At 40.9% G+C, this 26734-nt stretch overlaps 1 protein-coding gene, 1 non-coding gene and 1 pseudogene across 2 annotated transcripts; 2 read left to right on the top strand and 1 right to left on the bottom strand.

Annotated features, from left to right (window-relative positions):
* The first annotated feature begins 1687 nt into the window (after nt 1-1687).
* Nucleotides 1688-16023, top strand: LOC18016715 (annotated as a pseudogene).
* On the top strand, nt 11669-11776 carry LOC112086934. The gene has a single exon (XR_002899788.1). It is a non-coding gene; the product is annotated as a small nucleolar RNA R71 (small nucleolar RNA).
* Nucleotides 16024-20910: 4887 nt separating the features above from the next.
* On the bottom strand, nt 20911-21747 carry LOC112086531. The gene has a single exon (XM_024155500.1). It carries the CDS (start codon nt 21745-21747, stop codon nt 20911-20913), a length of 837 nt encoding a protein of 278 aa, XP_024011268.1.
* Between the last annotated feature and the right edge of the window lie 4987 nt (nt 21748-26734).

Raw genomic sequence — 26734 nt, 5'->3', positions numbered from 1 at the left:
TTACCTTATTCATCATTTTTCAGGAGGAGGAATTGGGAAGACCAGTGAGTCTTGGTGAAGTTTTCATCAAGACTCACACAAGACCAGATGGCACTTATGTTGATCGAAACGCTCAGGCTGTAGCTGAAACCTATAAGAAGAACTTGGAAGCCAAGTTTTCTGAGCTCTGGACAGACATAGGAGAGAACAACGAGCTATGTCCTCGTCCTGAGCTATCCATAGCAGAGGACAACGAGCTATTTCTTCAGGTATGCTCTTTTTTTGTTTGTTTTTTTGTGTTTTACGCAATAGCTGTTTGTATGTTTGGTTTTCATACTGATCACTCTTCTTTTTTTTGCAAGTCGACTTTCACCAATGAGAGAGGAATACCTTATGGTGTAGGAAGCCTTTCTCAGTCACTTGTCAACGGCAAAAGGAAGTACCCTGGAAGCACTCTTGCATTCAACACACTGCAAGATCAATTACAACAAGCTCACAAAAAGATAGAAGAACAGGCGGCTGAGAATGCAAGGCGTGAAGCAGAGCATACCAAGGTTGCAGCTGCCCAACAAGCCAAGATCGAGCAATTGACATTGCTCGAAAGGTACCTAAGCGAAACTGATCCAGAGTTCTTGGACTTCAAGGCTGCTCACTCTGTTCCCACGTTTTCACCTCCAACCCCTGTTACAACAGCTGCTGCAACCGGTGATGCTCCAAACGGTGCTTCAACAGCTCCTCCAACTGATGCTTCAACAGCTCCTCCAACTACTGCTCCAACTACTCAACCGCAAGATCCTCTAGGTTTCTCATCTCTATCAAACTCATTTTGATTGTCTCCTTTATTTTGTGAACTTGACTCCAATGGTTGAACATGGTTTTTGTGCAATGGTTGGATATGGTAACCATTGGATTTGGTAATGTTTTGTTTTGGGAACAAAGGTTTTATTTGTCATGATGTAATACATTTTAGGAAACAATGCTTTTAATTTTTATGGCAAATGGTTCTTATATGAAGTTTTTGTTTACTGCATTTTGTATTTGCATTTTGTATTTGGTTTAGAATTGATTTTCGATACCAAAATTAGCACAATCAAAAAGCATTACCAACTTTTGTAATCCGCAAAGAAAATAGTCGCAAATTGGACGGAACTTAGTCGTAATTCAATCGCAATTTAGTCGCTAATTAGTCGCTAATTTTTCAAAACCAGTCGTTACGTAGTCGGTAATCAGTCTATGTTGCCGTTATTTAGTCGCAAAAGTAGTCGCCAACATAGTCGCCAACTGGTCGTAGATTGGTCGTTAAACTTAACGACTAATTAGCTACTCCTTTAAACGACTAACTAGCGATTACAATGCAGTCGGTAGATAATCGTAACTTAGTCGTACAGCAGTCGCCAAATATTACGACTAAGCAACGACTGATAAACGTCATCATGTTTTAGTCGGCATTTAGTCGTTAATGTACGACTGATTAACGACTGTTTTGATTTGCGACTAAATGTTTCCGACTCGATGCATTAGTCGGTAATTAGTCGTTAATAAAGAATAATCGACTAAACCCCGACTAATTGTGGTGTCGCAAATTACCTGTAATCTTGTAGTGTTTGGACTCTCTGCAACTTTCTCTTTTCTTCTTCTTATTCCCTTGAAGTCATCACCTTCTCTATTGTTCTCTTCTATCAAATCTAACATTATCCGGATTCAAAAAATGGCAGATCCGATTCGATCCTTCCAGCTGAACACTGGTGCCAGTTTACCTTCCGTCGGTCTGGAAACATTCATGATCTTGGACCCGACGACAGTCAAACTCGCTATCACGGTATATTACTCCGGATCGAGTTTAAAAGCTTTTAGTCTTTGATTATAAAAATTTCACTCAGATATACTTGTCTTGTCGGTTTTAGATTGGGTACAAGCATATCGACTATGCTTCCATGTACCAAAAACAAGAAAGAGGTATAATTTGCTAATTTACAATAACACAATTTTCTATATCAGATTCTCAAAGAAGTTGAAAACACTAAAGCCTGGTATCAGAGAGCTGAGTAAGAAGAAGTTCGGAGACTTGCCGAGAAGGGCAAAACAGGCTTATGAGACTTTGTGTGAGAAGCAGGGAAAATCGCTTCAACATCCAACGCCTGAGCGTATCAGAGACGAAGCTGATGCTTTCGAAAAATGGCAGGCAGTGGCAGCATTGGAAGAGGAATTCTATAGGCAAAAATCCAAACTTCATTGGCTAGAGGTGGGAGACCAAAACAACAAAACGTTTTATAACGCAGTAAAGACTCGAGAGCTAAGGAATACCATTCGAGAAATACATTGTCCTAATGGCGAGATTGTGGACTCTCAAGACGGCATTAAGCTAGAAGCAAAACGTTTTTTCCATGAGTTTCTTACTCAAAAACCAGATGATTTCGAGGAGCCATCAGTTTCTGTATTGTAAGGGTTATTGGACTTCCGGTGTTCACTGGGAGATTGTGATATGCTTGAGACAGAGGTTACTGAAGAGGAGATCAGAAAGGTGTTGTTTTCAATGCCTGCGAACAAGTCACCAGGACCAGATGGGGTTTACTAGTGAGTTCTACCAATCAGCTTGGCCAGTAATTGGGGAAGACTTTACCACTGCGATACAGTTTTTCTTCTTGAAAGGTTTTTGTACCAAAGGGCATTAATACTACCATTCTTGCTCTTATACCCAAGAAACTTGACGCAAAGGAGATGAGGGATTATTGACCAATATCCTGTTGCAATATTGTCTATAAAGTAATCTCTAAGATCATCGCAAACAGGCTGAAGAGACTGATGCCACGACTTATAGCTCCAAACCAATATGCCTTTGTGATTGATAGATTGCTGATGGAGAATCTGCTTTTAGCAACAGAACTAGTTAAAGCCTACCACATGGTTTCCATCTCGGCGTGTAGTGCTCTGAAAATTGACATCTCCAAAGCATTCGATTCAGTCCAGTGGCCTTTTATCCTCAACATATTATTGGCAATGCACTTCCCCCCCAAAGTTCATTCACTGGATCAACCTCTATATCACCACTGCTTCCTTCTCTGTGCAGGTGAATGGTGAGCTAGCAGGTTTTTTCCGAAGTGAAAGAGGCTTAAGACAAGGTTGTACACTCTCTCCTTACCTCTTTGTAATCTGCATGAATGTCTTGTCTAAGATGCTTGATGGAGCAGGACAGAGGAGGGATATTGGATATCATCCGAGATGTCAGAATGTCCATCTCACTCATTTGAGCTTTGCTGATGATATAATTGTTTTTACCGATGGAAAAAAGAGGTCAATTGAAGGAGTTCTACAGGTGTTTGAACAGTTTGCAAAGTACTTGGGCCTCAGGATCAGTTTAGAGAAATCAACCATATTTTGGGCTGGTCTTCCCCAATCTGAAAAGAATCTGATTCTTGCAAATTTCTTCTTTGCTGAAGGTCAACTTCCTGTTCGTTACTTGGGGTTGCCACTCTTAACAAGTATGCGACAAGGAAATTATCAGCCATTACTCGAGAAGATTTGAGCTAAGATAAGCTCATAGACTGTCAGATTTTTCTCATATGCGGGTCATCTACAGCTCATACGGTCAGTTTTGATGAGCATCACTAATTTTTGCTTAACTGCTTTCCGTCTGCCAAGTTCTTGCATTGTTGAAGTTGAGAAGTTATGCTCTGCCTTCTTATAATCTGGTCCTAATCTGCAAACTCACAAAGCAAAGGTTGCTTGGAATATAGTTACCAGAAAAAAAAAACAGAATGTGGTTTGGGTCTGAGACCGCTTAAGGAAGCAAATACAGTTAGTGTTTTAAACCTCATATGGCGTCTTCTGTCTCCAAATGAATCCATGTGGGGAAGGTGGATTCATCTGTACTTGCTTGGTAAGGACTCCTTCTGGTCGGTAAAAGAAAGGTATTACTCTGATTCCTGGATGTGGCGTAATGATTCACACTGGATGTACTCCTAGTTTCTACTGCAATAGAACAGTGATGTAGTTGTAATATAAAGGATTCGGAATCCAGAGGACCAGTGTTACTCTATGAATTTGCGAGGATTGAATTAAAGCTAAGACGAAAGATGGTTTGTTTGTAACGTTAACGACAAGTAAAACAAGCTAAAAACGATTTCAATTCAAATTTAAAACAAGCACTAGATCAAGGTAATTCGCAGGAGTTTCAGAGATGAAAATCAGATGACTATTCAGGGCGTAGTTTAAATGCAGGTCTCGAACTCAAACATAAACGTATAACGACCCACTGTCGTGGCACCGATAACTTTATCTAACAACCTAGCTTCTAAACTGTCGTTTGAACCTAGAAATTGCAGACAAGCATTAACAAGCTGGTTTGATCTGTTCACGATTTGCCTTAACTTCAACTGTCGTTGGCTAAGGACAAATCGCTCACCAGTGTTTATTCTAGCAACCTATTACACTTTTGATGAATAGATTAACCTATGAACGTAAATTGAATGGCCAGTTCAACCTAAGCGTTAAGTCTAACAAAGGTGAAGACAATCGATTTTAAACCCTATTTGCATCCAATTCTCTAACTCATGAAATCCTTTGAAAACCTTCATCTAGCTAAGAGATCTACTCAGACGTGGAGAAAAGAAACACAGCAACATATGAAAAGAAATTCATGAATTAAAATCGCAGAAGAGATAATAGGGTTCAGAATTCTTCTCAAAGAGTAGCAGATTTCTTCTCCCAAAAGCTTACAAGTAAAAACTCTCTGGTTCAGGAAATTGTAAAAAGAAAGCGTAGAAAGTCTGTAGAAAAACGTGATGATAAAAGGTAGGCGGCTCTGGCCTTTTTATTCTCTTTCTCATCCCAGAATTAGGTAAAATTCGTTTTCCTTATTTTTCTCCAGGCGGTTGGAGCAGGTGCTCCACGAAAGGGTGAAATCGGGAGCAGGTGCTCCCGACCAAGAATGATCCAACTTCGTGTAAATTGGCCTCTTTTGCTCAGCTTCAGCTCCTTTTTGCACCAAAAGCCCCAGCTGCTCCAAACCGTCGCCTTAAGCCTCCTAGTTACCTGAAACGACTTAACAAAGACTCAAAAGACTCTAAAAAGATCAGTAAACACAAGTTATAATGAGTCAAAATCTCCACTTATCACGTAAGATACTGAAGCTGCATCCGCTGGCACAACAGTTTCATCGGATGGAGGTGAGGAATGGTGTGGGTACGTCTTTTTGGTATGATCACTGGTCTACTCAGGGTCGTCTCATTGATCTTCTTGGTCCACGAGGCAGTATCGACCTGGGAATCTCTCTCAAAGCCACCATGATGGACGTATTTCAGAATCACCGTAGGAGAAGGCATCGAAACATTCTACTTAGCAGAGTAGAAGATGACATCGATGCTTTAAAGGGGTTATTCACTTTTCACTTTTCACTTTTCAAGCTGTTTCATTTTTTTTCGGCACATATAACAAGGTTCTAAGACGCGAGTATTGATGGTGATTGCCACCAAATCCTCGGTTTGTCCCCTCATTATATATCAAAGGTGTAGGCGAATAATGGGGTCACAGGAAATTTTCCTACCCCTCGCTTCCATCCCTTGTGTGATCATTCCACTTTAGAAGTAAAATAATGGGATCCTTGGAAATTTTCCTAACCCTTTACTTCTAAAAAAAAATCATTTCAATCTTTTCTGCCTAATATGTTTTTTTTTCTTTTCTTTTTTAGAAACAGCCTGAAGCAATGCTTAGAACATGAGAGAGGAATACCAAATCTATCACACAGGTCTTTATTTGTCAGGTAAGAATGAGGAGTCAAGCCCTATGAGCACTAACCTGATCAATGAGGGAAAATGAAGAGCTGAGAAATTAGCTCAGGTTCAATGGACTAGTCAAGAATTTTGGGCTCTTCTAGTCTACTGCTTTGTCTTTGGATTTTCCATTAGTCGATCTAGATGATTCTGCAACAATAATCACAAAAAGAAGATGGTCAAGATTCACAAATGGTCTGAAATCATCATAGGATTGGTCATTATTCCCACAAGTTTTGACTTGACTCATATAAACAACTGACTCAAAGAAAGAACTAAAAGAAAGAAAGCAAAAGAAAGAAGTACAAGAGACACGACCCTCCCCTGGACTTACTTCACACCGTCCCCGGTGTGAAAATAAGCTAGAGAAGTACCCAGAAAACCTACCTGGTTTGCGCATGTAGAGCATCCTGGTGGAGCAGGTGCTCCGGAACAGAGCTGGGTGCTCCCTCGTCTTTTGTTCGTCTGGAGCAGATGCCGGAGCAGGTGCTCCGGTTTTCCTTAGGTTGCTCCTTCGTCACTTTTTTTCGTCTGGAGCACCCTGTGGAGCAGGTGCTCTGACGGAGGTGGGGGTGCTCCTTCGTCATTTTTTACGCTGCGAGCATCCAACCCAGCAGATGGAGCGGGTGCTCCGGTTGGTTGCTCCTTCTTCTTCTTCCTCACATCCTTTCTCAGGCTAAAACCTTCTACCTGTTTTTTTTTTTTTTTCTTATAAAACAAAGAACTTAAAAAAACAAAGTTAGTAGCAAAAATAAAAGACACAAAGTTAGAGACTCTTACCGGTGGGTTGCCTCCCACCAAGCGCTTGTTTTAAGTTATTAACTTGACTTGGAAAGCCATTTAGGCTTGAGGAGGATCGCTTAAGGTGACTGATTCACCCTCTGTGATATTTGGACCAGCAAGGTATGGTTTCAACCTCTGTCCATTGACAACAAACTCGCCTCCTTTAGTGTCCAGCAACACTACAGCTCCATATGGTCGAACCTCCTTGATGGTGAATGGTCCAGACCATCTCGATCGCAGCTTCCCTGGAAACAATTTCAATCTAGAGTTAAAGAGCAATACCTGATCGTTTGGTGCAAAGCTTCTGTTGAGGATCCTCTTGTCATGGAAAGCTTTTGTCCTCTCTTTGTAAATCTTTGAGTTTTCATTGGCCAGGTGCCTAATTTCCTCCAGCTCATGCAACTGCATCACTCTCCTCTCCTGAGCACTCCTTGCATCGAAATTCAGCAGCTTCACTGCCCAAGCAGCTTTGTACTCAAGTTCCACTGGAAGATGACATGTTTTTCCATACACCAAGTGGAATGGTGCAGTCCCCAAAGGTGTTTTGTAGGCTGTTCTGTATGCCCAAAGAGCATCATCAAGCTTCACTGCCTAATCCTTCCTTGTGGTGCTCACAGTCTTCTGCAGAATGTTCTTAATTTCCCTGTTGGAAACCTCAACTTGCCCACTCGTCTGAGGATGGTATGGGGTCGCCACCTTATGCTTTACACCATTCTTCTTCAACAAGTTTTCAAAGATTTTGTTGATGAAGTGAGAGCCTCCATCGCTAATCACCACTCGCGGCACACCAAACCTGGAAAAATGACAGATTTGAACATCTTTAAAACCACCTTTGCGTCATTTGTGGGACTAGCCAGAGCTTCCACCCACTTTGACACATAGTCGACTGCCACCAGAATATACTCATTCCCATAAGATGATGGAAAAGGTCCCATGAAGTCTATACCCCACACATAAAAAATCTCCACTTCCAAGATGAAATTCTGAGGCATCTCATTCCTCCTGCTAATGTTTCCCTGTCTCTGAAATGTGTCACACCTGGATATGAATCTCTGCGCATCTCGGAACACAGTAGGCCACCAATACTCAGCCTGCAGAATTTTCGACACTGTTTTAAAAGTGGCAAAGTGACCAGCATAAGATGAACTATGGCAATGAAACAAGACCCCAGGTATCTCCTCATCAGCTACACATCTCCTGAAAATCCCATCAGAGCAATGCCTGTATAAGTAAGGCTCATCCCAAAATTAGTGCCTCACATCCTTCAGAAACTTCTTCTTCTTGTTTCCCACGAAATCTGCAGGTTCCTGCTTTGCAGCAAGGTAATTTGCAATCTCTCCAAACCATGGGAAACCTGCAGAATGCCGATCTATGTAAACGGAGTTGCAAAAACTCGTCGGAGCAGGTGCTCCAGGCTGGAGCAGGTGCTCATCGAACCCAGAAACATCTATGGCGTAAACTTGTTCATTAGGAAGACTGTCATCTAGTGGAATGGCATCATCAATCTTCAGCCTCGACAAGTGGTCTGCAACACCATTATCAATCCTTTTTTTGTCTTTGATCTCCAAATCAAATTTCTGCAGCAGAAAGATCCATCTAAGGAGCCTTGGCTTGGCATCCTTCTTCGTCAACAGGTATTTCAGCGCTGCATGGTCTGTGTGAACAACAACTTTCGACCCAACAAGGTAAGACCTGAACTTCTCAAAGGCATAAACCACTGCAAGAAGCTGTTTTTCAGTTGTGGCATATCTGCACTAAGCTTTGTCGAGTGTTCGGCTGGCATAATAGATGACATGGAGCCTCTTTTCTTTCCTTTGTCCCAGCACTGCTCCCACTGCATAATCACTAGCATCGGTCATGACCTCAAAAGGCAGTTCCCAATCTGGTGGCTGGACAATAGGAGCGCTGACTAGAGCTCCTTTGATAGTGTGAAATGCCTCCAAACATGCATCATCGAACTCGAATTTCACATCCTTGCACAGTAGCTGCGTCAGAGGTCTAGCAATCTTTGAGAAGTCTTTGATGAAGCGTCTATAAAAACCAGCATGACCCAGAAAACTGCAAACATTTTTGACTGTTGTTGGTGGCTGCAAACTCATCATCACCTCGATCTTCGCTCTGTCTACCTCGATCACTTTCTCTGAGATTTTGTGTCCCAGCACGATCCCATCTCTCACCATGAAATGACATTTCTCCCAGTTAAGCACCAGATGCTTCTCCTCACACCGCTGCAAGACCCTGCACAAATTAGATAAACAGACAGAAAAGGAGCTTACATAGACAGAAAAATCGTCCATGAAAACTTCCATTATGTCTTCAATCAGGTCAGTAAAAATCGACATCATGCAGCGTTGGAATGTTGCTGGAGCATTACACAAGCCGAATGGCATTCTGCGATACGCAAAGGTGCCATAGGGACATGTGAATGTCGTCTTCTCCTGGTCGTCCGAGTGGATTGGGATCTGAAAGAAACCTGAATATCCATCTAAGAAACAGTAGTAAGGATGGTTAGCCAAACGTTCAAGCATCTGATCGATAAATGGTAAAGGAAAATGATATTTGCGAGTTGCAGCATTCAATTTCCTGTAATCTATGCACATTCGATGCCCAGTAACAGTTCTAGTTGGTATCAATTCATTCCTATCGTTTTTTATCACAGTGATGCCACCTTTCTTAGGAACTACATGAACTGGACTAACCCAATTACTATCTGAAATCGCATAGATCACACCAGCTTCTAGAAGTTTCATTATTTCTTTCTTAACAACATCTTGTAGATTCGGGTTTAACCTCCTCTGATGTTCTACAGAAGTCATCGATTTATCTTCTAGATGTATTCTATGCATGCAAAGATCTGGAGAAATCCCTGGAATGTCATCTAGTGAATATCGTAGAGCTTTTCTATATTTCTGAGTTTACAAAGAAGCAAGGCAATCTTTACATTGTTCAATTCAGAGTTCACTATCACAGGGTATGTCGAATTGGGTCCTAGAAACGCGTACCTGAGCCCTACAGGAAGGGATTTGAGCTCAAGCTTCGGAGCTCTCAATTCGTTCCAAGGTCCATCAATCAAGCCATCGGGAGCAGGTGCTCCAGGATTCGGAGCAGGTGCTCCGTCGGCTTTTTCTGCAGGTGAGCTATCCTTGCCTTCTAAGCTCATGTACGCCACCAGCCTTTGCATCCTCGTGCTTGCATTCAGCATCCTTGCAAACCCATCAGCTTCCTCACTCAAATACCCATTTTCTCCTTCGGCTTTTGTGAGTGCAACTTCCAAAGGATCGATGGCCAAAACCTCTTCAGCAACCTCTTCAGCAATTTCTGAACCATCGTCTATGACAAATGCCTGTCCGTCCAGCATTGGTTTCTTGAGGAGTTTGTTCATCTCAAATCGCACCACCATATCTCCCAGCTGGATATCTATCACTCCTCCTTTCACATCTATGATTGCACCAGCTGTGCATAAGAAGGATCGTCCCAATATCAAAGGATCCTTGGGTTCTTCATCAACCTCCAGAACCACAAAATCTTCTGGAATGAGTGTATCACCTATCTGAACATGCAGATCCTCAAGTATACCAACAGGAAATTTGGTTGATCTATCAGCGAACACCAGCGAGATTTTCGTCGGTTTGAATCTGGTGTAACCCAATCGCTTGGCTACAGAATAAGGCATCAGATTCATACTTGAACCCAGATCGCAGAGAGACTTTGCAAACAGCACATTGCCAATCCTCACTGAGAGAACAAATCTTCATGGATCACTTCTCTCCTTCAGCACCTTGTTCTGTAACACAGCACTGCACTCTTTCGAGACCATCATGACACTCTCTTCCTCAACAGCTTTTCCAGACACTAACCCCTTCATGTATCTTTTAAGGGCTGGTATCATCTGAACAGCATCAGCTAGAGGGAGTTTCACAGTCAAATCCTTCAGCATCTCCCTGCACTTTGCCTCCTCTAAGTCCTTGCGGGACTTCTTTGGTGGAACTGGGTAAGGTACCTTACGCGTGTAAACTCTTGCAGGAATGTTTGCTGGAGCAGGTGGCTGGAGCAGGTGCTCCCTCGTTGGCTCAGGGTGCTCCATCGTCAAATCTACGTCTGGAGCAGGTGCTCCCGATTTTGGAGCATGTGCTCCGATGGGGGAAGAATGCTCCATCGTATTTTTTACGTCATGAGCTGGTTCCTCTTCTTGGAGCAGGTGCTCCACGTCCTTTTCCTTCCTCTTTTCTGAGACAGAAATTGTTGGTGCAGCATGCAGAGTCTTCCCACTTCTCAGCTCAATAGCATTCACAAACTCATTCCTGGGGTTTTCACCTTTTCCAGGGAGAGTTCCAGGTGATCTCTTCACAGCTTCTGCAGTCTGAGCTACCTGAACATCCAGCTTCTTCACATGAGTCCATACTGCTTCATACTTGCCAGTCAAATCATTGTACATGGTGTCCACTTTGGCATTAATCTCCATGGAAGACTTTTGCTGATTAACCAGCAGCTGTTGCATTAAGTTTTACAGCTCATCCTGCGAGTTATTTGAGGAACTCGAAGAAGGCTGCAGACTTGTGAAAGGCAACTTCTGCTGATTTCCACCTTGAAACCGATTCTGATTGGTGATGAGCTGCTTTCCTTGGAAATTATTGGACAAGTTCTTCTGAAATCCTGACTGATTCTGCACTCCTTGCTGTGGATAGACCTGATCCTGACGGTTCTCAACATTGTTGCTCCTATAGGACAAATTCGGGTGGTTTCTGAAGTTGTTGAAGCTGCGATTCTGCACATACCCTTGTCCATTCACGAAGTTTACCTCCATCTGATCATCATTCTCTGCCTCTCCAAACTCTTGAGCAGGAGGTGCATCACCAATCTCATCAGCAAAATGCACAGATCTTTGGTTCTCTCTCAACAGCAAATTCACCTTTGCTGTAAGCTCATCGATCTTGCTCACTCCACACTATGAACTGCTTTGCTAGACCTGTCATACTCTTGGGATTTGTTGCTGGAGCTTGCAGCTAAGTTCTCAATCAACTCATAAGCAGCTTCTTTGGACTTAGTCATGAAATCGTCATTGCTAGCTGCATTCAAAGCATTCTTGTAATCCCAGTTGACACCATCAATAAAAGGTTGACAGAATCTGCTCATCAGAGAACCCATGGTGAGGGCACTCTCTTCGGTACTCCTTGTACCTTTCCCAAGCTTCGCAGAAATCTTCACCAGGTTGCTGTTTAAATGGCGAGATCTTGTTCTTCATCGCTGCAGTTTTGGCCTTAGTGTAGAAATGGTCCAAAAATGCTGATCTGCACTCTTCCCATGTAGTCAATGACCCAGGTGGTAATGATTTCAGCCAGCGCAAAGATTTGTCCGCAAGTGAGAATGGAAAAAGCTTGCACTTCAAAAAATCGGCTGGTATCCCATTTGATCCAGTCGTGCTGCAAATCTCCTCAAAATTCTCGATGTGGTCCATCGGAATCTCAGCAGGAAGCCCATGAACGAGATACTGCTTCACCAATGAGATCAGCTGAGGTTTGATCTCAAAGTCTTGCCTCTGAATGGTTGGAGGAGCAATCGCAGCCCTGTTTTGATAGTAAGCATGCGGACTGTCATTGTCTCCAATAGCAGGTTGTGGCTGCTCCCTGTCTTGCTGCGCCTTTTGCAGCTGCTCCAATTGCTGTCGAAGCTGTTGCAGCTCGACAGCCATGTTGTCATTGTTGCCTTGATCGCCCATGTTGGCTTGAATAGGCCTTTGACGTCTGTTTTCTCGCTCGACTCTTGCTAGCTCGGTGTTTGACAAAGAAACAAGATCGGTGCAGTTGCTCCTTGTGGATATGTTTGACATACCCCTGAAACACACGCAAACAAGAGAACAAGAGAAAAAATTAGTAAAGTCTTAGTCAGAATTTCAACCAAAAATCAAAGGTAACGAATTGGTCCCCGTCGCAACGGCGCCAAAATTTGATTCACACTGGATGTACTCCTAGTTTCTACTGCAGTAGAACAGTGATGTAGTTGTAATATAAAGGATTCGGAATCCAGAAGACCAGTGTTACTCTATGACTTTGCGAGGATTGAATTAAAGCTAAGACGAAAGATGGTTTGTTTGTAACGTTAACGACAAGTAAAACAAGCTAAAAACGATTTCAATTCAAATTTAAAACAAGTACTAGATCACGGTAATTCGCAGGAGTTTCAGAGATGAAAATCAGATGACTATTCAGGGCGTAGTTTAAATGCAGGTCTCGAACTCAAACATAAACGTATAACGACCACTGTCGTGGCACCGATAACTTTATCTAACAACCTAGCTTCTAAACTGTCGTTTGAACCTAGAAAATTGCAGACAAGCATTAACAAGCTGGTTTGATCTGTTCACGATTTGCCTTAACTTCAACTGTCGTTGGCTAAGGACAAATCGCTCACCAGTGTTTATTCTAGCAACCTATTACACTTTTGATGAATAGATTAACCTATGAACGTAAATTGAATGGCCAGTTCAACCTAATCGTTAAGTCTAACAAAGGTGAAGACAATCGATTTTAAACCCTATTTCCATCCAATTCTCTAACTCATGAAATCCTTTGAAAACCTTAATCTAGCTAAGAGATCTACTCAGACATGGAGAAAAGAAACACAGCAACAGATGAAAAGAAATTCATGAATTAAAATCGCAGAAGAGATAATAGGGTTCAGAATTCTTCTCAAAGTGTAGCAGATTTCTTCTCCCAAAAGCTTACAAGTAAAAACTCTCTGGTTCAGGAAATTGTAAAAAGAAAGCGTAGAAAGTCTGTAGAAAAACGTGATGATAAAAGGTAGGCGGCTCTGGCCTTTTTATTCTCTTTCTCATCCCAGAATTAGGTAAAATTCGTTTTCCTTATTTTTCTCCAGGCGGTTGGAGCAGGTGCTCCACGAAAGGGTGAAATCGGGAGCAGGTGCTCCCGACCAAGAATGATCCAACTTCGTGTAAATTGGCCTCTTTTGCTCAGCTTCAGCTCCTTTTTGCACCAAAAGCCCCAGCTGCTCCAAACCGTCGCCTTAAGCCTCCTAGTTACCTGGAACGACTTAACAAAGACTCAAAAGACTCTAAAAAGATCAGTAAACACAAGTTATAATGAGTCAAAATCTCCACTTATCACGTAAGATACTGAAGCTGCGTCCGCTGGCACAACAGTTTCATCGGATGGAGGTGAGGAATGGTGTGGGTACGTCTTTTTGGTATGATCACTGGTCTACTCAGGGTCGTCTCATTGATCTCCTTGGTTCACGAGGCAGTATCGACCTGGGAATCTCTCTCAAAGCCACCATGATGGACGTATTTCAGAATCACCGTAGGAGAAGGCATCGAAACATTCTACTTAGCAGAGTAGAAGATGACATCGATGCTTTAAAGGGGTTAGCTTCTCAGGATGATGACATTGCAAAATGAAAGTGCATAGTAGACGTATACAAGCCGAGATTCAATTCCAAGGAGACCTGGTCTCTGATCCGCAAAGATCACTTGCGCTGTGATTGGCATGAGTTCACCTGGTTCAAACACTCTACGCTAAAACACTCTTTTTTCTTCTGGTTCGTAATGCATGGTCGAATATCAACTGGAGATCAGATGTTAACATGGAACGCAACGATTGACCCTTCTTGTGGTTTATGTAATCATCCTCTTGAGACGCAGCAGCACTTGTTTTTCGACTGTTCATATTCCTCTCAGATTTGGGAAGCTCTGGTTAAAGGAATCTTGAAGGAGAAATACACGACAAACTGAGATCGAGTCCTCTGCACTGTCAACACCATGGTAACTGATAAAACAGTTCTGTTTGTAATCAGATACACGCTTCAGGCCACAATGTATGGATTGTGGAGGGATAGAAATGCAAGGAATCATGGAGAGGAGCCTTCTCCATCTTTGAAACTGATCAAGCTGCTCGACAAATCCGTTCGGAATCGACTCAGCACCATTAGACTTAAAGGAAAGGAATATGAGGATGGCCGAGTTCTCTAGTTTAGCACTAGAAGTTATGTATGATTTCTTTTACATGTCAAAACATGATGCACTTGATGTAAAGCAGCTTTGATTGAATAAAATTTTACATTCATTCAAAAAAAAAAAATTTCTATGTAATTAGATTTATTGTGTTAATCATTCTCAATTTGAACATCGATTCTTGTGGGCACCATGAATCAATTTGAATACCACTCAGAATTTAGGGGAATAATTAAAACAAAAAATCATTTGACAAGGCATATCAAATGAGCGTTGTTATATGAATGTTTAGCTTTGGGGGCTGAAGTGCCTCCTGTGTCTGTTTCTTTGTTCTCACGCTATATGATTGCATTTAAAATATTGGACTGTATTGAAGAAGCTCACAGATGATGGTTCCGTGAGTCTTGAGGACTTGTTCATCACTTCGAAACTCTGGTTTTTTCTTCTTTTCCTAGAAACTTTTCTCCTCTAGACATGCATTTTTTTGGTTTGCACACACATACGTTCTTGTTTTTTTTTTTAGGTGCAATGATCATTTGCCTGAAGATGTGCCTCGAGCACTGGACAAAACATTGGAGGATTTATAGATTGAATACGTTGATTTGTATCTGGTAAATATAACCTTAAAATATTGCGTCGTCTTTAGATCCTTATATTTGCTTCCATTTTGAATGTGCATTTTGCTTTTTGTTGAAGATACATTTTCCAGTGAGCATGAAGAAGGAATCACCTAGAGGATTCACGGAACCTGACTTACCAAGTACATGGGAAGCAATTGAAGCTTTCCATCAATCTGGAAAAGCTAGGGCAATCGGTGTGAGCAATTTCTCGACCAAGAAGCTCGAAGTTTTCTAAAGAAGGCGAAAGTAGTCCACGATGTTGACCAAGTGGAATGCCACCCAGTATGGCAGCAACCACTAAGTCTTCATGAACTATGCAAGTCCAACGGAATTCACTTATCCGTGAGTATACTACATACACATTAACTATATTTTTATTTAGCTCGTATGAATTATCCATCATTGGTTTCGGCTTGATGATAGGGTTACTCTCCTTTGGGTTCTGAGGAAAAAAAGGTTCTTGAGAACGACATTGTCACCAAGGTTGCAGAGAAACTCGGAAAGACCCCCGCTCAAGTGGCTCTTTCTTGGGGACTCCAAATGGGTCATAGTGTCCAACCAAAGAGCTCGAGCTAGTGAGGCTCGACTCTAGGTTTGAATCTTGATGTTTTTGACTGGTCCATACAAGATCTGCTTGACAGGTTCTCTAAGATTCCCTAGGCAAGTTCTTTTCTGTTTTTCTTTTGTTTCTATGGGAGATTTTAAAGTCAGATTATCTCAAGTCAATGGAAAAAATTATCCACCATAATTTTTCAAGCAGCCTTCATTGTTGATTATATAGGTCATCCAAGCATGGTTTTCACGTCTCCTTTAAATCTTGCAGGAGAAAATTCACCGTAGTTTTGAATTGGTGCATAAGACGGAGGGCTTCTATAAGACCATTGATGAGCTATGGGACGGTGAAATTTGAGAAACTTCATCTGACGTTAGGGACGTCAAATTACACTATGTTTCTTATAATCTTTCATGTTTGTTCTCAGTTGAAAACACTAATACATGAACTCATTTAGGTTCTTGGAGTAGAGGAATGCTAAATTGACGTGTAGTTTTCGATCCTATTCGTTTCCAATATTATCTTTTTGCTTCAGCTGGTGTGTAATCTGTTTTGAGAATTTTCTTCATTTATTTTGCAATATAAAAATAATATTTTCCTCCAATTTATTCTCTTCGAATTAAGGGAATGAAAAGTTACGTCGTTGATTATGAATTCGGCTTGGCGCAAGATATGCGTAGAACAAAAATAGGTGATTGTTGCTAATGTTTGGGTTTTATTTTGATGCATATGCGGGTAAGATCAAGATATCATTTCGGCATGTTGTGACCTACTCGTGAGCTCTTACTTGCATATATACACGGTGAACATGTGTAGACATTGAAAATCAAGTTTAGCAAATTATTCTTGCAGATGGAGAAGTTGATTATATCATAATTGTATACAGTTTTAGATATTTGTATATACGTATATTTAAGCTATAGCTGATTGATTAGTTTCTATTTCCTGTTAATCTCCATTATAACGTTAGTCGTAAAGGTACATTAGTTTTCTCACACAAACATTCTATCGAAAATACTCAAAACTTTGGGTCTTTGTTGTTACGTCAGCAGGATTTGCTTTAAAAGCTATCAGGATTTTGTTACTTCAGCTTTTATTTTCTTTACTTTATCAAATTATATATACAAAAATATCATAAATACTACAAAGATCAACATATATGAGAATTACAATTTGTTAATTGGCTCTTGGGCTGTTTTTAATATACTTTTTACTTTTTAGGGTATCATTTTTGCAATCATTATGTAAGTAACTTTTTTTTTGATGAAATCCAAAAAGTTAAACGAAACAGTATACGTTGGCTATATATGAAAAACTAGTATTATGAAAATATTTTTTTCAATAGTATTTCTGAAAATATCTGTTTCAATAGTATTTCTCAAGATCTTAAAAGAAATCTACAAATATTATAACTAACATATTTTTTACAAAATTTCTGAAAAATTCCAAGTTAGTCTTATAGGTTTTAAAATCTCATAGTATTTGTCAGCAAATGCAAGTTGTTGAAAGATTAGGAATCCCAGGATGTACCTCCACTCCTTGTGTAACCTAATGAAAAGTTTTCAGAATTGCGGTAAGAGAAGATGGTTGACATATTATGCAATAACAATTTGATATGTAATTTTGAAGACAACAATTACCAACGTTTATAAAAAGGTCTAGTCTCCAGTAGACCTCTTCAAACCAGGTTCTAATTGCTCCATGTCTGTGATGGAGTATTTTATCTTTGACATGCTGGACCACCGCAAATAGCTCTATTTGCTAAACGCTGAAAATTTCTTGAAAATTTTCTGGTGCAAAAACTTTAATGAACATTGATCAACCACTGGCTCGAGGGGCTTCCACTACTCCGATATCTTTTGCAACCTTTTCTATATGTTTTCTTTAATTTATATAGTACGTTAATACAAATTTTCCTTTATTATTAACATGATAGGTCTCAAAAACTTAAGAACACGTACAACAACACACTTTTTAAAGCAAATTTCACATTCCTCGATTCATTAGACAGTAAGACTTTTAAACATAAAAATAAGAAGTAACGATACTAACAAGAAAACATAATGTGACAATGGAAACATGCGAATAATGCTCTTTAAATCAAGAAAAAACTGACTCTCTCTTTTATAATTACTAAAACAGTAAACACGACAATTTTTTCTATTTTAACCAATCCTTGCTGGTTCAATATTTTTATTTGGATTCGGTTTTCTCCCTTGAACCAGTAAAATCCTATCAACACTCACATTCTCCGAGAGAAACTTGTCCTCATGGTTCCATCACTAATCATTCTTCGAGACCAACACTTTCGATATTCTCTCCTTGTCGCTTCTTCCTCTTCTCTGTTCTTGTTGTATTCTCTTTTCTTTTATTTCTTTGTGTCGTGTTCTTCTTCCTTCCTCTATCATAGCAGATATATGGGATTTGTCGTCAGTCTCCACTGAATTTTTCTTGCTAGTACTCTACCACATTCTCTCAAAAGTTGAACTCTTTCATGATTGAAAGATCATTTCCCGTTGCCAGCTCTACTAGCCGATTGACGGATGCTATTAGGTGTTGGAATTGGTATTTTGATGTCGTGTGTGGTGAGGGTGTGTCAAGTTTTATCCTAAATGAAATCAATAGTCGCAAGTGCACAGCTGATCGATTGTAGTACTTAGGGATTGAATCTACAGGGAAGGAGGATTTTTCCTGCAAAAGCCTTGGAAAGAAATATGAAGTAAGGAATTCTAGAACTAGGCGATTTTTGTAGGGGTTTTTGTGGTGTCTTTAAAACGTAAAAACTAGTCTTAATGGAAAATACGAGAATTAAAATGACCTAATAACTAAACTTAATGAAATCGATTAAAAACGAGAAAACGGCTAGACCTAAATTGCTTTGAATAAAAATCGGCTGGGATAAATGAAAAACAACCTAATAACTAAAACTTGTATTGAAATTGATGAAAACTTATAAAGACGAGATGCTGGGTTTTCAGGGAAATTCTCTCCGGGGATGAACGATTCAAAACATTGCTTAAAGAGTAAATTAAAAAGATCCAGCTAAAAATTTTAGAACTCGAGTCATGAACATATGAATACGCCACTGTCGTGATCATAACCAACTATCTTTCTCAACCCTGACCAGTAGGTTTCCACTCTGGCCCTGGAAAAGAAAAGATGTGATATGCTTAAGAGTCATCAATATTCACAGCTCTCCCATAGGTAGATTTCCACTCCTATGGTCAATTTGCTCTTCTCGAACTAGATCTGGCCTCGAATGAAAACTTTCGCAACACCCAAAACCTAGATCAGATTGTATTTCATGATGCTGCTCCGATGCATTATAAATGAGTTTAGAAGATAAAATTCTAGGATTCGGCTTAATCCTCATCGAACATATATAACCCCCATCGAATATCCCTTAAACCCAACAATAAAACTATTCAGACATCATGAACGAAAGCAAAGACATAGTATTAATAAGTAGAATAGAAATCAAAAATAACAGACAAACAAAAAGGGTTCAAGAGATAGATCTCTCTCTCCATAAACTTAAAACAACAGCTTAAAGTTGTATATTTTTCTAAAGTATTTCGTCTCTCTCTAAAAACGACCTAAATGATAAGTATTTATAGTTTCCAATGCTTCATGGTCTCTAGGGTGCCGGAATTGAGGCTGAAAAAATTACTTGGGTTTCAGAAATGGGCCTTCTAGATCGGAGATGGCTGGGCGCAGTCGGATTGGACGTGGTCGCGGTGAATGAATGCTTGGCCGCTGTCGTATAGCCTCTAACCGTGGTAAACAGGCTGTTGGCCAAGTTAAAAATACTTTTTTTTTGTTTTGTAAACTCAGAGAAACTTTTAGAGCATACACATATTTTTTTATTCTTAACCAGAATGAGACTGAAAAGAATTGGAGCTAACACTTGAGCTTCGGCCAGTGCTGAGCGTAACACCATCTCCATCGCAAGGCTCTTAGCAGAGTTCTTAGTGATTTTTTATTAAAATAAATAAAAAACATTAATAAGTCAAGAATCAAGGGCTTAAAACTCTTGTATATGAACCGTCTTTGAAGTAATTCTTAACACACATGGTCTCATTATATTGGTTTGGTTGAAGGAAAAAAATGTGGAAGGAAAAAAAAAAGTTGAAGAGAAAGAAACGAAAAAAATGGAAAAGAGAAAAAAAAAATATTATTTAAAAATAGATAAGAATCCCATGAGGGGTTCACCAATGGAGATGCTCTAAAAGTCTCCAAAACCTTTTGAATCTTCATGCTCATTGCATTGTCAATGCTTCTAGAAGACAATTTCTTGTGAGATTTCTGGAGATGAAGCTTCAGAGAATTGCTGTTTAGATCTGCGTTCTTACCACAAACCGGACACACTTTCATAGTCTGTTTCCTCTGTCTCCACTTTCATAGTCTGTTTCCTCTGTCTCCACTCCATTGATGCCTTTCTGTGACATTTCTTATCTAGGTTAAGCAAGATCCGGGCACATCCATCGTTATGTTGAGCTCGTCTATGAACTTTTCTCAGTTTGCTCTATGCTTCTAAAAGTATCAGGTTCCTGTTTATTAATTCCACCCCAATAAACAAGTGCAGTAAACAAGTGAGACTAAAAATAAATTATTTTCTTATATGGTTAAAATTTGCGTCTGAGTATGTGGGGGGTATCTATCTAGTTTAAAATAAGACTAAAAAAAAAAATTCTTTTACAAAAAAGAAAGTGTTATTCAAATGTTTTAATTACATAAAAAAAAGAAAAAATATTGATAATAGAAGAAATCGAACGTGCTGATCCAAAATGAAAACATATAAAATTTGACTAGAAACTAAATGAAAATGTTGATAAGATAATTAAAATCGTTTTTACAATGCATGCATGTACTTGATATCTATTTGGTAAGAGAATCAGACTGAAAGAGGTAGGTCAAATGATATCAGACCAGTGCCCTTCTTTCATTTGTATATAAAAAGGTAACGTTCCTTAATCTTACAAGAGTCGCCGCCACCATTTCTCCAAGATTCTTCACTTATCCCTCCTCGTCGTTTCAGGGTATGGCTTTATACTCTTTTGATACCTTACTTGTGTGAGATTGCAAGATCTATGCATGTGTAGTTATTTTTTTTGAAAATATGTTAAATTATATTAAAAAAAACTGTTTTCTTTACAAATCTTCTCAAAGAAAGAATGTAAGAAATATGTTTGCAGGCAAGATTAACAAATTATTAAGGGCTTTTGTGGAAGCTTTTTTGTGCCATCAGCTCCTTGAACCGAACCATATCTGCAGACCATCGCTGAAGCGTAAATCCCCAGCCATTCGCATTGAGCTCAATCGATTCCGGAGTGCTTTGTCAAGAGTGGCAATCAGACTCTGAGCTGGTTTCGGGACTTCACCATGCCGTCTACTGTTTCGTTCTCTCCAGACCAAATGCAAGGTAGCTTGGAATGCATATCGCACGAGGAAAAGTGTTGTGCCATCCAGCCTGTTCGTCGATAGTAATGCCACGATCTCATTCCACCTGTTTGTGTACTTGTCATTTAGCAACCGCTCAGTCAGATTTCTCCATATCTGGTGCGTGAAGCTACACTCAAAAAACAGGTGCACTTTTGTTTCCATCGGCTCAGAGCAGAGTGTACACCCAGTCCAAATCCCCGGATTCCAAAGCCTCAATCGATCACCTGTGCTCAACCGATCCTTCATTGCCAACCATGAGAGAAAAGCATATTTGGGTGTAGCATTGGAAAACCAGATAACGCTGGTCCAAGACTGTCTAGGCAAATGATGTCTGATATTATGCCATGTCGATTTCGATGAGAAAACAGGCCCAAAAGTACCATTGCGCAGTTTCCAGAGGGATTGGTCTGCGTTATCGTTTTGGCCCCTATGAGCTTCCGCAATAGCCTCTTCAATGCAGTTAAGCACTTCCCGCCTATGATTCCTTCTCCGATGAGACCGCCACACAGATGCCAAAGTAGCATCCTCCGGAATACCAAGCTGAATAATCCCATGAGCACCCGTTATGTCAATAAGACACCCCAATGGACTCCAGACATCATACCAGAATGAAGTATCTTCTCCATTATTGACCTTCATCTGATGAAAACTCCGAGCTCTGTTCCGTATTTTCAGCATTCTTTTCCAAATCCATGAGCCTGTTGAGGGCGATTCATTCGCCGACCAGTAGGAAGAACCCCGAAGCAAATACTCCCTAATCCATGTCACCCAGAGAGAGGATTTTCCAGAGAGCAATCTGCTGCTCTACATACACATCTTCATTCAACTCTCCATGTAGAAAGGCACTTTTAACATCTAGTTGCAGCACGCTCCATCCCCTTTCCATCCATGAAACCTTCGCCTGTCTAGTGCTGAGACGTGGACCAGACCATAAGAATGCTCCACATATCGAATCTATCTCATCAATACAGGATCGTGGAGGTGAAACGCAGATAACCAAAAATTCGTCAAGCCAGATATCACTGAAATCAGCAATTGTCGACGCCCAGCATAAGAAAGATGCCTTGCCGTCCATGAGCCTATCCGCGAGCGAATACTCTCTACAAGTGGGGCATAATCAGCTCGAGCCATTTTATTCGTCATCAATGGGAGACCCAAATAGCGCACCGGAAGAGCTCCCACCGTAAAGGGGAATCGTTCCACAATTGCAGTTCGATTCGATTCCGTGATACCCGCCATGAATATAGTCGATTTTGCTAAACTAATTTTCAGCCCCGAAGCAGAAGCAAAAGCATCAAACGCATCAACAATTCCCTCAAGAGATCTCATTTTCCCATCTCAGAAGACCATAAGATTATCCGTGAAACATAAATGAGTGAGTTTTAGTCTAGAACAGCTCTTATGATAGCCAAATCGATTCTCTGCGGCTGCACGATCCAGCATCTTAGAAAGGACGTTCATACATAAGACGAAGAGATATGGAGATAAAGCACACCCTTGCCGTAATCCCCGATAACTCTGAAAGTAGCCAACTAGTTCACCGTTTACTTGAACAGAGAAAGAAGCAGACGTAATACATAGACGAATCCAGTTAATAAAAGCTGCAGGAATACCCAGCGCTGCAAGAACGTTGAGCAGGAAACTCCATTGCACCGTGTCAAACGCTTTAGCGATATCTATCATCATTGCACAACGAGAGGGACCCGTGTCTTTATGGTAATCCTGAACAATTTCTGAGGCCAGAAGAACATTTTCAACCAACAAACGATCTTTTATAAAAGCTGACTGATTCGGTGCGATAATTCCTGGCAGAATGTTCTTTAATCTGTTCGCAAGGATTTTAGATATTATCTTATACAGAACATTGCAACACGAAATAGGCCGATAATCCTTCATCTCTCTAGCATCTTTCTTTTTCGGTATCAAAGCCAAAATGGTGGAGTTAACACCTTTTGGCAGGATCCCGAATCGAAAGAAGGATTGCACCGCAACCGTAACATCTGAACCAATTGCCGACCATGTGCTCTTGAAAAATTCTGTAGTGAAACCATCCGGTCCTGGTGATTTATTGTTCGGCATGGAAAACAGCACTTTAGATACCTCTTCAGTGGTGACTTCGCGCACAAGTAAATCGCAATCAGCTGTGGAGCATTTAGATCCCAATAGTGCTTCCAAGATGTCTATGTCCGCACCTTGGAAATCAGATGGAACATGAGAAAGAAATTCTCTGAAATATCTTTCAGCTTCGGCCTTAATGTCTATTGGTTCCCGCAAAACAACACCATCCCCATTGATAATCTCACGAATCGTATTTTGCGACTCCCTTACTCGAACTGCCCTGTGGAACACCTTATTGCTTTTGTCACCAACATTTAGCCAATGCAATTTGGATTTTTGTTTTAGATAACCCTCCTCGAGCTCGTAAAGGTGCTCCCATCGGGTTAGAGCTGCTGACTCGGCCTCTAGGTTCCCCACTGATGGATTTAGAGCATTTTCCTCTTGTTTAGCGCATAAGTCCTCAAAAGCCTCCTTTGTGCGCTTAGATAGGCGCCAAATTTCTTCTTTGAAAACTCCCGTAGCTTTGGCTTCATGTCCTTTAACTGTTTTGTCAGCCTATGGAGAGCTGACGTCGAGTGAAAAAGGGTGGCCGAGTTCTTCCACTGTTCCTCCACCACTGGAATAAACTCAGGCATTGTCGATAAAGAGTTGAGAAACTTAAAAGGCTTCTTAATGCTTGGCCTTCGAGCATCCAGATACACCCGCCCTCTGAGATGATCAGAACAGCCTCCAGCCTCAAACACACAGTAAGATTGTGGACTGTTCAATAGCCATTCCTCATTGATTAAAATCCGATCCAGCTTCTTATGTATCAAACCTTCCTTCCGTTTGTTATTCCATGTGAACCAAGGCCCATGGAACCCCATGTCCGATAGGGAACAATGTCGAACTGTGCTCTGAAAATCGTGGCAACCCTGAGAATCAGAATAGTCGGGACTCGAGTGATCCTCACCAGACAAAATTTCATTAAAATCGCCGCATATCATCCAGCGTTTTCCTTGACAGACACTAGAATTGTGCAACGCCTTAAGCTCTTCCCACAATTGTTTACGCTCCGTTGCAAAGTTCGAAGCGTAAACAAAAGAACAGACAATCTCCTCATTAGATCCCTCCTCCGAGACCAGGCATGTTATCATTTGCGCGCTCTTACCAACCACACTTAGCCGCATCTCCTTATTCCATATCACCCAAATTCTTCCTAAGCGGTTATGCTCATAATTTGAAATGGACGACCAGTCAGGAAAAATAGACGATACAATCTTCCTACTTCTACTTTCTTTCACTCTTGTTTCCGATATACATCCAAACTTTAATGAATTTCCCCACACCCAATCCTTTACAACTGAGTGCTTACTCCTTTTATTAAAGCCGCGTATGTTCCAGAAAAAACCTATCATTGAGGGGGGTTTTTTTTGTTATTCCGCTGACTCTTCCCCGTCGCCCTACCCCCATTGGTTGTAGGTGGTGACGCTGGAGGTCCAGGACAATATCTGTGCGCAGATTTAGCTGCTCGCTGTAGAGGGGCTCGAGCTAAATCAGCATTCTGCTCTGTTTTTGATTCCCCTTTATCTAGCTTCATCTCAGCAGTATCCATAACACTCTCCTGTACTTGCACCACCACCTGCTCAGTATCAGTAATTGCTTTCTCAACTCCTCGATCATTCACTTCCACCACTGATATCGTCTCAACTATTTCTCCCTCTTCCTCTAGTTCAGCTCCCTTGCCATCCTCTCCCTCCTCCAACAGTGCATTGAACCGTGACCCTGAGGAAATATCCTCACGCTGATCAGGTACAATAGCAGACTACGAGAGTAAGCCTTAGATGGTGTAATCCACTCTTTCTCAGGGATCTCCACATCTCTTTGTTCAACAGTTTCAGAGTTAGCATCCACCGGAGTTGCCCCCACTCCCTTTTCTTTAATACTCCTTTGATTCTTCATCTTTGTAACCGATGATAGCAGGGTGAACATGGTTTCCTTAACTGCAATATCGGTTACTCTATCCTTAGTAACAACTACAGCTGGCGTATTAATTCCTGCAGAGGTTGTAACCAAATTCTGCATCACGGATTCCCTTTGTAAAATCCTCCTAGGGCTTCCAGAAGTTTTGCAATCCCGATTCTCATGCCCCCATCCATCACATAACAGGCAACGAGGAGGTAGCCATGGAAACTCATACAAAATCTCCACCTTCACGCCCTCCAACTCGAACATATGCGATGATGGTAGCGGTTTCGTGAGGTCTACGTCAACTGCTATTCGCGCAATGTCAAACTCCTTCACCCATACTGTGTCTGGATGAAGCATCTTTGGGGTACCCACAGGGCTAGCTAAGAAGCTCAACCCTTTCCAATTATACATTTTGCGAGGCACGTTCTTCAAAATGATCCATAGAGGAATGGATTTCATAACTGGTTGAGCTTCCTCAGCCTTTGGACTCCACTTTGAGACTAGCATCGGAGTTCCCTTGATAGTCCACATTTTCCGTCGCAAAACTCTGTCTCTGACACTCTTGTCTGCAATTCGAAACTTCAGCGTATCATCATTAACCACATAAACGTCAACTTTGATTTGTTGTCCTCCCAGATTCCAAATCCTATTAACAGTCATGTGAATAGATCCTACGTGAGGAGCCTTTTTTAGAAATTTTCCAACTATGAAATCATCCCATAGGGGTGCTTCATTCAGTATTGCATCGGGGACGCGGAAGACGTTGACGCCGTCAATCTCCTCCTCCTCCACTTCGTATTTCTGCAAACTCTCCTTCTTCCTCACAACTTCTGTCCACTTTGTTTTGGGATTTTTGCCCTCTTCTTTTCCCTGATCAGTTGTTTCACAAATCACCCCCACTTTATTCTGAACGCTCACCTCCTGTGATCGGTTCTGAGAATTCCGATCATGCTGACTCTGTTCTTCCCTCGACAGTGGAAGGATTTCCATCACCTGAGAATTCTCCACTGCTGAATCAATCACCGCCATCAATCCATCCTTTTCCGGTGACGGAGGGACCGATTGTCCCTGCGCCGCCATAATTCTGCCGCCCTAATGTGGACAGAAAGTCGAAACCCTACAATCGCCTTTGCTATCGCCCTTTTTGCTGACGTGTCCAACAATCTAAATAACTTTGCATGTGTAGTTATTATAAGGTTTCTGTTAGCAATACTGTGGGTAATAAGATTTGTTTCTTACGAGAATCTTGTGCTGTTTTTTTTTTTTAAATGATTTTATATAGCACGAAGTCTTTGCATTTCATAATATAAGATTCGTCACATTTTTAGGTTTTTGTGAGTCAATTACGGTCTTAGATTCTGATTCGTTTGGCAGTTAGATATTAATATTATTATTGGGGATGCTTAATTGTTTTTATGATTTTCCATGCCTTGCCGTTGTTGATTTGAAGTTTGCATGACTTCTATATAGATAAAGGAATCATTTCAATATGATTTTGTTTATTTTCAGTCCATTCATATTGAAATTTACTTTCACCGAACACGGCATACATGTAAATGTTCTTAATACTGAAATCTGCTTATTATTTTTGTTTTTTTAAAGGATAAAATCTGCTTAT

This window comes from Eutrema salsugineum, unplaced genomic scaffold, assembly GCF_000478725.1.
Source record: "Eutrema salsugineum unplaced genomic scaffold, Eutsalg1_0 scaffold_2, whole genome shotgun sequence".
Taxonomy (NCBI): domain Eukaryota; kingdom Viridiplantae; phylum Streptophyta; class Magnoliopsida; order Brassicales; family Brassicaceae; genus Eutrema; species Eutrema salsugineum.
This window is presented reverse-complemented; position numbering and strand designations above follow the sequence as displayed.